The 17852-nt window shown below is 43.4% G+C and overlaps 1 protein-coding gene and 1 long non-coding RNA gene across 2 annotated transcripts in view; one reads left to right on the plus strand and one right to left on the minus strand.

Moving 5' to 3' along the window:
* map3k4 (mitogen-activated protein kinase kinase kinase 4) overlaps window positions 1–16113 on the minus strand; it is a 217038-nt gene extending 200925 nt beyond the window's left edge. Inside the window, exon 1 of the mRNA XM_072265759.1 lies at window positions 16063–16113. Within this exon, the coding sequence (XP_072121860.1) occupies window positions 16063–16085 (23 nt within the window). The 5' untranslated portion in view covers window positions 16086–16113. The remainder of the gene's footprint in view (window positions 1–16062) is intronic.
* LOC140201518 (uncharacterized) overlaps window positions 1–17852 on the plus strand; it is a 35844-nt gene that overhangs the window by 1331 nt on the left and 16661 nt on the right. The gene's annotated exons all lie outside the window — the stretch shown is intronic.

Raw genomic sequence — 17852 nt, forward strand, 5'->3', positions numbered from 1 at the left:
AGTCCTGGATACTACGGAGGCTAGTATCTATAATCGATCGAGCTGACTAAGTTTACAACTCTCTGCAGCTTACTTCAATGCTGTGCAGTAGACCCCCCTCCCCGCACTCATTCTGCCACTGCCCATAATTTGTACATTCTCCCTGTGAACATGTGGGTTTCCTCTGGGTGCTCCGGTTTCCTCCCACAGTCCAAAGACCTACCGGTTGGTAGGTTAATTCTTCCTCTTAGCCCATCACACCCACTGGGGCAAAGGCTGCCAACAGCAACTCGCAAGAGTCCTCTATCCTGGGCCAGACTTTCAAATTGTCCCCAGGCGTAGCCCACCCTCAGAGATCCTTCCTCTCCCAGGGATGAGCTCTTAGGAGCTTCGGCCAGCATTTTTGTAGCACTGGGTTTTCACATGATGGGGTTGCTAGCCCATGCCCAACCCTCCTACTTTTTCAGGCGTGCTTGGGACTGTCCATAGTGGAGTCAGTAGGTTAATTGGCCATTGTAATTCATCTTGTGATGAAGCTGATGTTCAACATATGAGTTGCTGGGCGGTGCAGCTTGGTGGGCCAGAACATTCTGGGCTGTATCTCTAAATAAAAGAAAAAAGATAATGTTTCAGGTCAAAACCACTGCCAAACTGGCTTCGCAGTGAATTATTAGCTTCATTTCTCCCTTTGCAGGTGTTGCCTGACCTGTGGAGTGTTTTCCAGCATTTTCGGTTTTTAATTCAGATTTACAGCATTCACAGTTTTTGATTTTCATTTACTGTGTGTACAGAAACGTGTTTTGTTTTAAATGCAGAAATCTCTGGAAATGGAGCTAAATGTGAATGGAAGCACAATCGATCCATGAGTTTAAATTTTGAAATGAATATCCATCTGATGCTTCTTTAGCTGTTGAAGTACCCTTATTAAGTAAAGGGTTAATTTTAAGTCCTCAGCGTAGCCCAACAATTAATTAGATTGGTAGGGCCATTTTTTAACCCCACTAGCTCACTGGAAATTTCTCAGTATTTCTAGCACAGACCTACAGGATTCTGAAGACAAACACGAGCTCAATTGTCAAGCTTCCTGCTGCTTCTTTTCCCAAAGAAATCAATTCACTTCAACTCACTTTCTCTCCATATGCCCCCGTGCATTAAAACCTGAGCTGAGAATCTCCTTAAAAAGCGCACGGAGCATGTCAAAAAGGAGATTGAATGATCAGCTCTTTCCACCAGTTCTCAAATGAGTCCTGTAGGGGCTGTGTATCTGCTCCCCATCTGGTTTGTATTCTGTGCTGCGGGGTTTACAATGGTAAGTAGTCACATGAGTGGGGGCATGGTAAAAGCGAAGGGAATAAGTTGCGTAATCTTGCTTATTTCATGGCAGTCTGCGGCTTGGGACCAGCGGAGATCGTATCTTTGCTGACCACTTGATATCGCTTCAAGATTGTATGTTTGCCAATTGCTAATAAAGGATCAAAATAAGGGATTAGACTCTTTGGAGCAATCATTTCATCGGAGCTGAGGGCATGTCATGCAAGTATAACAACCCCATGGCAGTCACAGGTGAGTGGCAGTTGTTTCGTTTTAATTTTCGATTAGCTTATGCCGCCTCAAGTCCTGATGCAGCGTTTCGATGTGCAACGTCAAGTATCCCTTTCCTCTACTCCCACAGGTAGAATGCTGTTGTTTGTAACTTCTGCCCATCTGCATGAAAGGTCGTTAGCCTGAATAATGTCCTGCTCTGCATCTTCGACAATTCACAAACAAGAGAAAATCTGCGGATATTGGAAATCCAAGCAACACACACAAAATGCTGGAAGAACTCAGTAGGCCAGGCAGCATCCATGCAAAAAAAGTACAGTCGAAGTCCTGCGGAAGAGTCTCAGCCTGAAATGTCGACTGTGCTTGTTTCCATAGATGCTGCCTGGTCTACTGAGTTCCTCCAGCATTTTGTGTGTGTTGCATCTTCTGACATTTTCTGTTTATGTTTCAGTTTGTGAAGACCACTGTTTTGTTTAGGCAACCCATAGGGTGTGAGAAGGGCAAAGAGCAAATGGAATATAGAACAGTGCAATATAGGAACTGGTCCCTTCGCCCAAGATGTCTGTGCTGTACATGACATAGAAGTTAATCTAAACTCAGTGTAACACACACAAAATGCTGGAGGAACTCAGCAGGTCAGGCAGCGTCCATGGAAAAGAATAACCAATAGATGTTTTGGGCTAAGACCCTTCATCAGGTAACAGCCTAAAACGTCAACTGTTTATTCCTTTCCATAGATGCTACCTAACCTGCTGAGTTCCTCCGGCATTTTCTGTGTGTCGCGCTGGATTTCCAGTATCTGCAGAACCTCCTGTTTATGATTTACTGAATTCATCTGCCTGCACCTCATCTAGAGCCCTCTGTTACCCACAGGCTCACGAGCCTGTCTAAATGGTCTTAAACACCACCATTGGCTTCCACCACTATCTCTGTCAGCTTGCTCCCGGTACCCACCACTCTCCGTCTAAAGAAATATCTGTCCCACGCATCTCCCCCCTCTTATCCTAAAGATACTCTACTATTTGACATTTTCCACCTTGGGAATAAAACTCGGACTCTCTATGCATTTCATAATTTTATAAGCTGACAGTCTCCCCTCAGCCAATGATGCTCGAGAGAAAACAGACCATACCTGTCTAATCTCTCCTCATAGTGAGTACCATTTAGTTCAGGCAGCATATCAGTGAACCTTCTGAACCCCTTTCAAAGCCTCCACATCCTTCCTGTAATGGGGCAACCAGAACAGCACACAATACTCACTTGTAGATTTGTGGAGTTTTCTCACTCAAGAGGACCTTAGATACTGTTCCAAGTTCAGGTTTATGTCATGGACATTCATACACATGGTATAAATGCCATGAAAATTAATTTTTTGCAGCAGCAGCAATACATTACAAACAGTACAAAATAAATTAGAATAAGCTTAAATTAACATAAATTTAACATAAATTACACAACCAAAAAAAAAACCCAGAATGGTGCAAGTTGAGAGAGTGAAAAAGAAATGTAGTCCGAGGTGACGTTAAAATTTTTCAGTTCAGTTCAAGAACCTGATGGCAGTGGGGAAGACACTGTTGCTGAGCCCTGAGGTGTGAGCCTTCAGGCTCCTGCTTGATGGCAGCATTGTTAAGAGGGCATGGCCCAGATGGTGGTAAAGTATGTCACCTTCCAGAGACATTGCCCATTATAGATGTCCTTGATGGTGGGAAGAGTTGTACCAGTGATAAAAATAGCCTAGTCATATACTCTGTCTGGCCACTTGCATTCCTGCGCAGTTGAAGTTCCCACACCAGGCCATAATGCTACCAGTCGGAATGTTTTAATCTCTATTCTAAATGGACATCCCTCTATTCCAAGGCTGTGCCCTCTGGTCCTAGACTCCCCCATCATAGGAACATCCTCTCCACGTCCACTCTGTTGAGGCCTTTCAACATTCGATAGGTTTCAATACGATCCTCCCTCATTTTTCCAAATTCTAGAGAGTGCAGGCCCAGAGCCGTCAATCCATCCTCATGGGAACCCTTTCATTCCTGCAATCATTCTCGTGAAGCTCCTTTGAACCCTCTCCAATGTCAGCACATCGTTTCGTAGATAAGGGGCCCAAAATTGCCCACAATTCTCCAAGTGAGACCTTACCAGTGCTTTACAAAGCCTCGAGGCACGTTGGTTTTCTATTGAGATGGCTGTTTGTTGTATTAAAACACTTAGTGCTGGATCAGGTTGCTCACTTTATTGAGACCAGGACAATTTGCTTGGCATTACTGCACATGACGTCTGCACTTGATTAACACTTGGTGTGCCAAGTTGGGCGGCGTGGCTAGCGCAACACAAGTTCCATTCCCGCCACTGTCCATAAGGAGTTTGTACGTTCTCCCCGTGACCGTGTCGGTTTCTTCCGGGTGCTCCGGTTTCCTCCCACATCCCAAGGACGTACAAATTAGTAAGTTATGGACGTGCTACACTGGGGATGAAAGCTTGGCGGCACCCACGGACTGCCCCTGGTACCTCCTCGGACTGTGTTGGCATTGATACAAATGATGCATGCCACTGCTTTTTGTCGAGGTACATGTGGCAAATGAACCTAATCTTTATCTTTGGATTTTCATCCTCAGCTTAATAGCATTTCTGAAATTGACATATTTGTGGCAATGATAGCACAGATTGGCTGAGGTAGGGTGGAGTTTCAATTTCATATCCAGATCTCTACTCTGTTTAAGGCAATGGGGAACGGTGTACAATGAGACACTGGTCAGGGTAACTTATGGTTCACTGTTGGAACTAACAGAACATTCATTGCAATGAGAAAAAAAAATTGTGGAGAGGCATGTGTTTATCTTGGAACATGAGGAACTGGAAAGGAAATGAATGTAATACACAAATTCATGGCTTGTCACTGCCTGCTGGGGTGGATATTGTCAGGCATTTATTTGCATGTGTCATCAAAAATTCTGGAGACACCAGGGAGTAAGCATCTGACTTGGAGGCAGAGTAATGCTTGTGAAATTAATTTGAAACATTTAAAAGAGGAGTACGCTTCAAACATACTGTCAGTGGCCACTTTATTAGATACACCTGTACCCCTGCTTGTTAATTCAAATATCTAATCAACCAATCATGAGGCAGCAATCCAACACATGAAAGCATGCAGGCATGGTCAAGAGGTTCAGTTGTTGTTCAGACCAAACATAAGAATGGGGAAGAAATGTGTTCTAAGTGACTTTGACCATGGAATGATGTTGGTTCCAGACTGGGAGGTTTGAGTATCTCAGAAACTTCTGATTTTTATGCACAGCAGTCTCCAGAGTTTACAAAGAAGGATGTGAAAAACAGAAAACGTCTAGCGAGCGACAATTCTGTGGGTGAAAATGCCTTGTTAATGAGAGAGGTCAGAGGAGAATGGCCAGACTGGTTCAAGCTGACAGGAAAGCGACAGTAACTCAAATAACCACACGTTACAACAGTGGTGTGCAGAAGAGCATCTCTGAACGCACAACACGTCAAACCTTGAAGTGGATGGGCTACATCAGCAGCAGACCTCACATATACACCCAGTGGCCACATTATTAGGTACAGATGGTAATGAAGTGGCCACTGAGTGTATTTTGCCATTCATGCATTCATTTGACTATTAATCCAACCCCACAATCCTGCCTGACATCCTTTACCGGAGATATTCCAGCAGTTTAAAAAGTCCATTTCTGTCTTATATTAACTTAATAATGCAGGAAGAGGAAGTCAGGCAAACATGTGCTAGTCCTTATTGAAGTGGATCTGGACCCAGTACGTTGATGCAACCATGAAGAAGGAAAGTCAGCTTCTCTACTTTCTTAGTTTAAGGAACTGTAGGTTGGCTCTCCAATCAGTGCTGCTCTCTAGTGTTCACTCCCTGGAAGACCAGATGGATTGCTTTCATCTGTGCCTGACCCAGTGTGAGACCAGCTGGATTGGCTTTGTCTGTGTTTGACCCAATGTGAGATAAACTGGATTGCCTTTGTCTGTGTCTGACCCAGTGTGCGATAAACTGGATTGCTGTTGTCTGCTACTGACCCAGTGTGAGACCAGCTGGATTGCTTTCATCTGCTACTGACCCAGTGTGAGACAAGCCGGATTGCTTTTGTCTGCAGCTGACCCAGTGTGAGATGAGGAACTGCTACATTCTTGTTCTTACGGAAAAGTGGCTCCAGGACAACATCAATCTTCACCATCAATTTTCAGGCCACGCTCTTCAGGGATTTGTACCGATCTTCATTTTTGTGACTGTATGTGCTATCGTAACTATAGTGCGGTGTGTGATTCTATTTATTGCATTTTACACCTTGTTGGTTCAACCAACACATGTGTATGGTTGAATGACAATTAAGTTTGAACTTGAATTTAAAGAGATTTCTCATGTCATCAAAGACTCCTGACAAACTAGTAGAGATGTATGTTTCTTTTTCCAGAGAGTGGTGAATCTGTGGAATTTGTGACCAGGGTAGCAGTGGAGGCCAATACACCGTGTATTTTTAATGCAAAAGTTAAATTCTTGATTAGCCTGGGCATGAAGGGTTACGGGAAGAAGGCAGGAGATTGGGGCTGAAGGGGAAGGTCGATTACCCATGATGAAATGGCCTAATTTTGCTCCTGTATTTTATGGTGTGGTTCCTAAGGTTGCAATAGCTGGGGTGGTAGTGAGGATAAGCTCCCACTACCTATAAAGTGCTCCAAATGGCGTGTGTCTCTAACGGCCTCTGACAACCATGTCCAACTCCTGGCCTTCATGTGTGGCTTGGCTACTAGGCCCGGCGGAACTGTTTCTACTGACAAGAGAAGAGGCAAAGGCGGACCACTGGTGCCTCAAAACTAGTTGCTTCGGGCAGGTGGGGCTCGTCAGCCTTGGACGGCAGCCTGCCGAGGAGAAGGAAAAATCTGATTTTAAATCTCTACTGCCTTGCGGCCATACCAACCCATGGGAAAGGCTTTGGGAGTAAACGCCGAGGAAGAAATCCAGAGCCAGGGTCCCTAAGGCAGTCTGATGTTGTTTTCAACGCCACTCTGGCAATCTTTACGATGACACTGGTGCCAAGCTGTATTGGCACTTGCCCTTCCCTTGGACTACATCAGTGACATGGAGAGGGGGAACGCACTGCGTGGGCAACAGCCGGTTCTTCAAATCTTCCTGCCCTGGAGAGGACACAGTCCACCAGAGGCGCAAGCCCATGATCTCCTGGGGTCGACGGTTGCCAGCTGCCTACTATCTTATAGTATGGTCTGATGGACTTAAGGCACATATTAACCACGACCTAGCTGAATGATGGTAGAGGCTGGACAGCTCAGCAAATTACTCCAGATCATATGTTCCAGTTGACTTTCACTCAATCCTCTGATTCTGGTTTGTAGACTTAGATTATTCTGCTGCTCAAACTCACTCCATCACATCCAGCCAGATTCAATCATTTAAATATTGCTAATGTTGAAATGCAGTCAGGATTATAATATAGGAACCTGTGTGTTCAAGTACGGTTTGATTCGAAAGATTGGCAAAGAGATATTACAAAATGCAGTTATCTAATGACTTTTAAATTGACAGCTGCCCTTTCCAAGCTGCTCGGAACCAGAATCAGGTTCAATATCATTGGCCTATGTCTTTCAGTCAGGCACCAGACCCATGTCAGCAGCGTGATGGGACGCTCTCCACAGGCCAGGATGAGTGTAGCTCCAACAACTGTAGGCAGCTCGACATCAAACCATCCATTTGATCGGCTCCCTGCCCATCACCTTCAGTCAGCGTTCACTCCCTCCAACATCAATCCAGTCACTGCACTGTGTGCACCACCTACATCAGGCATTGCACTGACTTGCTCAGGCTATTCCAACAGCACTTCCTACACCTGTGATATCTACCGCCAAGAAGGATAAGGCAGCAGGCACAGGGGAGCACCACCCCCACCTGCTTCCCATTCTATAAGACCATAAGGGATAGGATTAGAATTAGGCCATTTAGCCTATGTAGTCTGCTCTGGCATTCCAAGATGGCTGATTTATTATCCCTCTCAACCCCATTTTCCTGCCTTCTCCCCATAACTTTTGATGCACTGATTAATCAAGAACCTATCAACCTCCACTTTAAATAAACTCAATGACTTGGCCTCCACAGCCATTCATGGCAATGAATTCCACAGGTACTTTATACCTCTGTTCCTCCTCATCTCTATTGTGACGCTGTGCTCTCTGGTCCAAGATGCACCCACTATAGGAAATTTCCTCTCCACATCCACTCTATCTCGTCTTTTCTATATTCAATAGGTTTTGATGAGATCACCTCTCATTCTTCTAAACCCCAGTGAGTACAAGCCCAGAGCCAAACGCTCCACATACATTAACCTTTTCATTCCCGGAATCATGCTCGTAAACCTCCTCTGGACCCTCTCCAATGCCATCACATCTTTCCCTAGATGAGGGCCCAAACTGCTCACAATACTCTAAATGTGGTCTGACCAATCCCTTATAAAGCCTCAACATTATGACCTTGCTAATATATTGTAGTCCCCTCGAAATGAGTGCTTCATCGCATTTGCCTTCCTTCACCACTGACTCAACCTGAATATTAACCTTCACAAGGACTTCCAAGCCCCTTTTCACCTGTGATTGTTTTCCGTTTTCTTCCCATTTAGCAAATAGTCTACATCTTTATTCCCTCTTCCAAACTGCATGACCATACACTTGCCTACACTATATTCCATCTGTCACTTCTTTGCCTGTTCTCCCAATCTGTCTAGGTTATTTTGCAGACGCCTTGCTTTCTCAACACTACCTGCCCCTCCCTCTATCTTCCTGCCATCTGCTAACTTGGCCACAAAGCCATCAATTTCATCATCATGACATATAATGTGAAATGAAATGGTCCCAATAACAACCCCTGCGGAACACCACCAGTCACTGGCAGCCAACCATAAAAGGTCCTGTTTCTTCCCACTCTTCGTCTCCTGTCAATCAGCCGATCTTCTATCCATGCTAGTATATTTTCTGTAAAACTATGGGCTCTTATCTTGTTTAGCAGCTTCATAATTTCAATATTCAAAAGGTTTAAATGAGATCTCCCCACCCATTCTTCTAAACTCCAGCGAGTACAGGCCCAGAGCCATCAAAGGTTCCTCATCCCTTTCATTCCTGGAACCATTGTCATGAACCTCCTCAGGACCCTGTCCAAAGCTAGCACTTCTTTTCTTCGATGAGGTTCCCAAAACTGCTCATAATGTTCTGTGTGGTCACTTACTCCAAAGTGCAGCACCTTGTCAAATCCAAGTGAACAACATCCACTGACTCTCCCCGTCTATCCTGCCTGTTATTTCTTCAAAGGTTTGCATAGGTTTGTCAGGCAAGACTTCCCCTTAAGAAAACCATGCTGACTTTGGCCTGTTTTATCAAGTGTCTCCAAATACCCCAAAGCCTCATTCTTAATAACAGACTCCAAAATTTTCCCAATCACTGAAGTCAGACTAAGTGGCCTATAATTTCCTTTCTTCTGTTCCCTGCCTTCTTAAAGAGTGAAGTGACATTTGGCATTTTCCAGTTCTCCAGAACTGTTCCAGAATCTAGTGATTCTAGAAAGATCATTACTAATGCCTCTGCAATCGCTTGAGCTCCCTCATTCATAACCTTCGAGCGTAGTCCATCGGGTCCTGATGACTTGTCTACCTTCAGATCCTTCAGATCCCCAAGCATCTTCTCTTTAATAACGGCAACTGCACTTACTTCTGCTCCCTGACACTCTTGAATCTCTGGCATATGGCTAGTGCCTTCCACAGTGAAAACTGACACAAAACACTTACTAAGTTTGTCTACCATTTATCTGTTCTCCTATTACTACCTCTCCAGTGATTTTCATGTGATTCAATACCCACTCTCTCCTCTCTTTTACTCTTTATATATCTAAAAAATATCCTCTTTTATATTATTGGTTAGCTTACCACCATATTTTATCTTTTCTCTTATTGTGGCTACTTACTTGCCTTAAGTTGGTTTTTAAAAGTTTCCAATCCTCTAACTTCCCACTAATTTTTGCTATATTATATACCCTCTCTCTAGCATTTATGCTGTCTTTGACTTCCCTTGTAGCCACAGCTGTCTCATCTTCCGTTGAGAATACTACTTCATATTTGGGATGTATCTATCATATCTCTTGGGATCCAGCAACAACCTGATTTTCCCAACCTACCTGCATATTGAAATCCCCCCCCATGACTATCGTAACAGTGTCCAGTTACATGCCTTTTCTATCTCCTGTTGTAGTTTATATCCTACATCCCGGCTACTGTTTGGAGCCCTGTATATAATTCCCATCAGGGTTTCTTTACCTTTGCATCTTCCCATAAGGGCCCTACATTTTCTGATCCTATGTCACCTCTTACTGAGGATTTGATTTCACTTTTTACCAACAGAGCCATCCCACCCCCTCTGCCGACCTGCCTGCCCTTTCAATACAATGTTTTTCCTTGGATGTTAAGCTCTCAATTATGATCTTCTTTCAGCCACAGTTCAGTGATATCCACAATGTCATACCTGCCAATCTCTAACTACACTACAAGATCATTTACCTTATTTGATATACTGCGTGCATTCAAATATAACACCTTCAGTCCTGCATTCATCACCCATCTTGATTTTCCCCAATATTACGCTTCAACTCAACGTTGACTGCAATTTTGCCCTATCGTCTGTCTGAACCAATCAGTATTCCAGTTATAAACTGGTTTGAGTAAAAGAACCAAAAGTAATATACGAGAGCACGGTAGGATCATTTTCCACAAAGCCACATGTATCATTAACCAGTTGTTCATGCTTTTAAAATTGTAGGTAAAAGAAGCAGCATTATTTCCAGGAATGTGGCCATCAGTGAAGTGTGCAGCATTATTTCGACGAGGTTGCTGACTAGCTCTGAGAAGATGACCTATTTTCCATTCAAATGCAGACTGTTCCAACAGGCCTGGCAATCACATTTCATTCAGCATTTTCTTTTAAAATTACTGCGTCATAGAGTTTGTCATTACATGTTAATAATCCAGCCAGTAACAGTGTCAGATAGAATGCTGATAGTTTCCTGGATGATTGCCTGTATTTGTAGGATCATTTTCTAGGAAGGTACGAAATAGGCCATTCAACCTTTTAAGCTATTCTAGCATTCAGTCAGATCAAGGAAATACCGGCCTGTTTTTTTTTTAACCAAAATGATAATAAAAAAGTACTTCCAAGATTAAACCATGCAATGCATTTTCACTCTTACATTCACAGACAGTGCATTACGTCGTGTTCAATAAGAGTTCTTACAATCAGTAGTACTTTTGCCACTCATGTGGCTGGGGTGGTACACTGCATCTATCATTGTGGGGCTTTGTCACCCAACTTGGCTCCTCCCTGACCATTCACGTTTTATCAAAATAAACTTCATTCATTATTAAAAAATTACAGGAGTAAACCGTGCAATGCTTTTTTTTATTCTTTACATTCATGGTCAATGCTTTCAGTCCTGTTTTATTCTATTTCTATATCAATATATCTGCTGTCACTCACGTAGCCCTCCTGGGTAGTACACTAACTACTACAATAACTGAGGAGTTTCCTCACCTGTCCCGGCCCCTCCCTCTTCAGTAGCAGAAAGACCCTACACTGTGGTCCTTCCCCATCGAGCCCTTGTGGTGGCTGCACTAGATTCACTTGCTTGCATTCCAGATGCTCGTATCTTTACGCAGCCAAAACCCATCAACATCAGTCCCAATCATTTCAACTGACTCAACATCCACCAGCTTTTAGGGAAGAGTTCCGGTTCGCTGTGTGACAATTGTGGTTCCCAATTTCATATCTGAATGACCTTGGACTACCCAAGATTGTATCACGATTGGAAGACACACTTGCTCTGTGTCTACCCTTCTAACATCTTAAAATTTCTTGTAAATATTGTCTCGACAGGGAGATAGGACATAGAACAGTACAGCAGAGGAACAGGTCCAACAGCCTATAACATTCTGTCAAAACAATTAAATTAATGATCAAATGTCCAACTAATCACTTCTGCCTACACAATGTACATATCCTTTCATCTTCCTCTCATTCATGTGCCTATCTAAACATCTCTTAAAAGTCCCAAATTTATACCGCCCAAGCAACGCATTGCAGCCACCCACCATTCTCTGTGAAAAGAAAACTTGCCCTCTGTCACCCTAAATACATGTCCTCTGGTATTAAGACATTTCAACCCTCAGAAAAAGATTATGCCTGTCTACTATTTTTATGCCTCTGATTATCTTATAAACCTCCATCAGATCTCCCCTCAGCTTCAGCCACTTCCGAGGAATCAACCCACCTCTCGTTATAGCACATACCCTCTAATCCAGGCAGCAACCCATTTATAGGAAGGCTGTCAAGGTTTTGGAGAGGGTGCAAACCTCTTCTGCATCCTATCCAAAGCCTCAGCATCCTTCCTATAATGGGGCAACTGGAACTGTGTGCAGTACTCCAGAAGCAACCTAACTAGAGTTTTATAAAGCTGCAACATAACTTCCTGACTTTTGAACTCAGTGCCTCAACTAGTAAAAGCAAGCATGACATATGCCTTCTTCACCATCCTATCAACCTGTGTAGCCATTTTCAGGGAGCTGTGAACTTGGGCTCCAAGAACCCTCTGATCATCAACACTGTTAAGGGTCTTGTCCTTAACAGTGTACTGTCTCTTTCCATTTGATTTGCCAAGGTACACTCTTCACATTTGGCTGGGGTAAGCTTCATCTTCATTCCTCCAACAATATCTGCAGATGATCTATATTCTGTTGAATTCTTTTCCAGTCTTCTATGCTATCCACAACACCACCAATTTTCGTATTGTCTGCAAGCTTACTAGTCCACTCGTCTACATTTTCATCCAGGTCATTTAGATATAGCTCATCAGAAACAGCAGAGGTCCCAGTACAGATCCTTGAAGAACACCACTAATCACAGATTCCAGCTAGAATAAGTCCCATCAACCACAATCTTCGGTCTTCTATGAGCAAACCAGTTCTGAATCTAAATGGCCAATTCACTATGGACCCCATGCATCTTAGTATTCTGGATGAGCCTCCCATGATGGACCTTACTAAAATCCATGTAGACAAGATCCACAGCTCAATGTTCATTAATCATCCTACTCACCTCATGAAGAAAACACAATCAGGTTGGTAAAACAAAACTTGCCCCGCACGAAGGCATGCTGGCTCTCCCTAACTGGGCCATGGTTTCCAAATTCTCACCAGACCTATCCCTAAGAATTCTCTACAGTAACTTCCCTACGGCTGACGTGCGAGTCACTGCTCTTTGGTTTCCAGGATTATCCCTGGTTCCCTTCTTGGATAGTGGAACAACATTAGCTACTTGCCAGTCCTCTGGGACCTTGCCTGTGGCAAGAGAGGATATGAAGATATTGGTCAAGTCCCCATTTGTCTCATCTCTTGTCTTCCCTAATAACTGGAGTATATCCACCAGGCTCTGCAGACTAGCTCCACCTTTACCTTGAAATGCCATAGCATAGAAACATAGAAAAACCACAGCACAATACAGGCCCTTCAGTCCACAATGCTGTGCTGAACATGTCCTTACTTTAGAAATTATCTAGGGTTACCCATAGCCCACTATTTTTCTAAGCTCCATGCACCTATCCAGGAGCCCCTTAAAAGACTCTATCGTATCCACCCCCACCACTGTCACCGGCAGCCCATTCCACGCACTCACCACTCTCTGTATAAGAAACCTACTCCTGACATCTCCTCTGTACCTAATTCCAAGCACCTTAAAACTGTGCCCTCTCGTGCTAGCCATTTCAGCCCTGGAAAAAAGCTTCTGACTATCCACACGATCAATGCCTCTCACCATCTTATACACATCTATCAGGTCACCTCTCATCCTCCGCCGCTTCAAGAAGAAAAGGCCGAGTTCACTCAACCTATTCTCATAAGGCATGCTCCCCAATCCAGGCAACATTCTTGTAATTCTCCTCTGCACCTTTTCTATAGTTTCCACATTCTTCCTATAGTGAGGTGACCAGAACTGAGCACAGTACTCCAAGTGGGGTCTAAACAGGGTCCTATATAGCTGTATCATTACCTCTCGGCTCTTAAACTTAATCCTATGGTTGATGAAGGCCAATGCACCATATGCCTTCTTAACCACACAGTCAACCTGAGCAGCAGCTTTGAATGTCCTATAGACTCTGACCCCAAGATCCCTCTGATCCTCCACACTGCCAAGAGTCATGCCATTTATGCTGTATTCTGCCATCATATTTGACCTACCAAAATGAACCACCTCACACTTATCTGGGTTGAACTCCATCTGCCACTTCTCAGCCCAGTTTTGCTTCCTATCCATGTCCCGCTGTAATCTATGACAGCCCTCCACAATATCCACAACACCCCCAACCTTTGTGTCATCAGCAAATTTACTAATCCATCCCTCCACTTTCTCATCCAGGTCATTTATAAAAATCACAAAGAGTAGGGGTCCCAGAACAGATCCCTGAGGCACACCACTGGTCACTGATCACCATGCAGAATATGACTCGTCTACAACCACTCTTTGCCTTCTGTGGGCAAGCCAATTCTGGATCCACAAAGCAATGTCTCCTTGGATCCCGTGCCTCCTTACTTTCTCAATAAGCCTTGCATGGGGTATCTTATCAAATAACTTGCTGCAATCCACCTACTGCTCTACTTTCATCAACATGTTTAGTCACATCCTCAAAAATTTCAATCAGGCTCGTAAAGAACGACCTACCTTTGATAAAGCCATGCTGACTATTCCTAATCATATTATGCCTCTCCAAATGTTCATAAATCCTGCCTCTCAGGATCTTTTCCATCAAATTACCAACCACTGATGTAAGACTCACTGGTCTATACGTTCCTGGGCTATCTTTACTCCCTTTCTTGAATAAGGGAACAACATCTGCAACCCTCCAATCCTTCAGAACATCTCCCATCTCCATTGATGATGCAAACATCATTGCCAGAGGCTCAGCAGTCTCCTCCCTCACCTCCCACAGTACCCTGGGGTCCAGGCCCGGTGACTTATCCAACTTGATGCTTTCCAAAAGCTCCAGCAAATCTTCCTTCTTAATGTCTATATGCCCAAGCTTTCCAATCCACTGTAAGTCATCCTTACAATTGCCAAGATCCTTTTCCGTAGTGAATACTGAAGCAAAGTATTCATGAAGTACCTCAGCTAACTCCTCTGGTTCCATACACACTTTTCCACTGTCACATTTGATTGGTCCTATTCTCTCACATCTTATCCTTTTTGCTCTTCACATACTTGTAGAATGCGTGGGGTTTTCTTTAATCCTGCTTGCCAAGTCTTTTCTCATGGCCCCTTCTGGCTCTCCTAAATTCATTCTTAAGCTCCTTCCTGCTAGCTTTATAATCTTCTAGATCTCTATCATAACCTATTTTTTTTTAACCTTTCATAAACTTTTCTTTTCTTTTTGACTAGATTTTCAACAGCCTTTGTACACCACGGTTCCTGTACCTTACCATCCTTTCCCTGTCTCATTGGAACGTACCTATGCAGGCTCCATGCAAATATCCCCTGAACATTTGCCACATTTCTGCCGTAAAATTTCCCTGAGAATAATCCCCAGTCCTGATTGATGATGGATGCTGCTTTCCTGTTACAGCGTTTCATGTAGATCTGCTCAGTGGTGGGGTTGGACTGGACCGTGTCCAGTACTTCTTGTAGGATTTTCTGTTCGAGTAGGATTCTCTTTAATCCTACTTTTCAAGGCCCCTCCTGGCTTTCCTAACTCCCTTCTTAAGTTCTTTTCTGGCTTCCTTATAATCCTCAAGGGCCCCGTTTGATTCTAGCTTCCTAAGGTTCACATACTTTCCCTGTTTTGAACTACATTTCTAGAACTTAAACTTTAGAGAAGCTAACTTGCACCAGTGCTGTTACATTTATTCTGTTCTGTAAGTCATGCATAATCTATGTTAAGTTAAGTTTACATTAACTTATATTTATCATGTTTGTAATATACCATGCTGCTGCTGCTGCAAAGTACTCATTTTCATGGGATTTATACCCTGTGTACGTAGCTTGTGACAATAAACTTGGATCTGAAGCTACAGTGCGCGTTACCATTGGTCCTGACACAGATACACGTACAGAACCCTGGCTCATCCTACACCTCTCTTCTGGACATTACACAGTATGTAAGATGATTCTGTGCAGTACTTTTTGAAATACTTGAGATGAATTAAATTTGAAGTGCTTGAAGGCAAGACTATAACACAAAAGGTGCTACTGATTTTAAACTAAAGGCAACCTTTGCATTACAGAGGGTTGCACACACATAATGCTGGAGGAACTCAGCAGGTCAGGAAGAAACAGTTGCCGATTCAGGCTGAGACCCTTCATTGGGGCATACGTTGTTGTATTCCTAGCAAACAATCCACATCACCATTTTCCGTAACACTAAGCCACATCATCTGTGTGCGTGTCAAGAAAAACAAGTTAAAAAAAAACTTGCATTGGTTCACTTACATTGTTTTCTGCACAAGTTCCATGAGAGTAAATTTTATTCCATATCTTAGATTTACGGGCAATGGTTTGTAAACTTCCAAAGGCAAATGTCCACAACTCAAATGCAGATAACACAATGGCGGTGCACTGGACAGTCTGGTTCATTCAGGCAATGGATGCTGCCTTATGTCTCAACACAAAACCCAGAAGCAGCCCGAATGATGGTATGGAATTTAAAGTAGCACTTGAGTTCCGTTATCATCACAGGCAGAGTGACGGCAAATACCGTCGTTGTCACCAGAAGGATGAACGTTTTCTCATTTTCCTGTTTAAAATTCAAATTATTAAGCTGCAGTGATAGCCTCATTGACTAGCATCTAACACCAATGATAAATTCCTTCACTTATCTTGACATTGCAACGGAAATTCTCTGACGTTGAACATTTCTGTGCGGTGTGCAGTAAGCAGTGCCTAACGAAGCATAGATAAAAGACTGGGTGATGTTATCACCATATGAAATTTTGACTGATGTTTGTTGGCATTTCATGAACCTAGACACAAGAACACACACTTCTTGCCAGTCTGCTCTCACTGTGAAACTCTCTCTATATTTGTGTTAAAATTATTACAGCCACCAGTTACTGAACACAAGCCAAACTTCTAATGCATATACTCTGTGTCCAATTTACTAGGTACCTTCTGTACCTAATAAAGTGGCCACTCAGTGTTTCTCTGTATGTTTGTGGTCTTCTGCTGCTGGAGACCATCCACTTCAAGGTTTGACGTGTTGTGCGTTCAGAGGTGCTGTTCTGCACACCGCTGTTGTAACACATGGTTATTTAAGTTACTGTCACCTTCCTGTCAGCTTGATCCTGTCTGGCCATTCTCCTCTGACCTCTCTCATTAACAAAGCATATCCATCCTCTGAACTGCTGCTCACTGGATGTTTTGTTTCTTGCTCCATTTTCTGTAAATTCTAGGGACTGTTGTGCATGAAAATCCCAGATCAGCAGTTGCTGGGGTATGGAAAACAACCCCACCTGGCACCAGCAACCATTCTATGATCAAAGTCGCTGAGATCACATTTCCTCCCCAGTCCCATGTTTGGTATGAGCAACTGAACCTCTTGACCATGCCTGCATGCTTTCATACATTGAGTTGCTGCCACGTGATTGGCTGATTTAGCAGGTATGCCTAATACAGTGGCCACTGAGGATAAATCTACAGATGCAAGTCAGTCCGTAAATGTTCCACTTGAACATTTTTTCTAAAAATCAGAATATACCAGAAATATAACAGTTGAGAACCTGTTCTTTCATAGATTATTGGCAATGTAAACCTTGCTAATTAATACAGTTTCCAAATGAGCTTATGATAGGCACTGGGTACGTCCCATTCCTGGAAGTGATGCAGTTTCATGTGATAAGGATTAAAGAACTCTGTTTCCACAGGTTATAGATAGTGAGCAAAATAGATCAATTTGAGTGGTTTTGTTTGAATGAGTATGAATCGAATTGAGTCGTGATATATTTCCAGCACTTAGAGTTACGTTATGGAGCATGTTTTGTTTCTCAATTCAGCTTCCAATATCTGCAGGTTTTTGCTTTTCAGTGAATGTTTTAAATGTAGAAGAAATAGGAGTAGCAGTGATCATTCAGCTCTTTGATGCTGCAGCTACATCACCCAATACGATCTCGGCTGATCCTGGCTCTCACAGACTTATTCCCCCAACCCTCTCCTTATATCACTGTGCCCTCCACCATCAAGGACTCCCACCCCCGCCCCCACCGTCCTCTCCACACTGCTGCCAT

This window comes from Mobula birostris, chromosome 8, assembly GCF_030028105.1.
Source record: "Mobula birostris isolate sMobBir1 chromosome 8, sMobBir1.hap1, whole genome shotgun sequence".
Lineage (NCBI taxonomy): Eukaryota > Metazoa > Chordata > Chondrichthyes > Myliobatiformes > Myliobatidae > Mobula > Mobula birostris.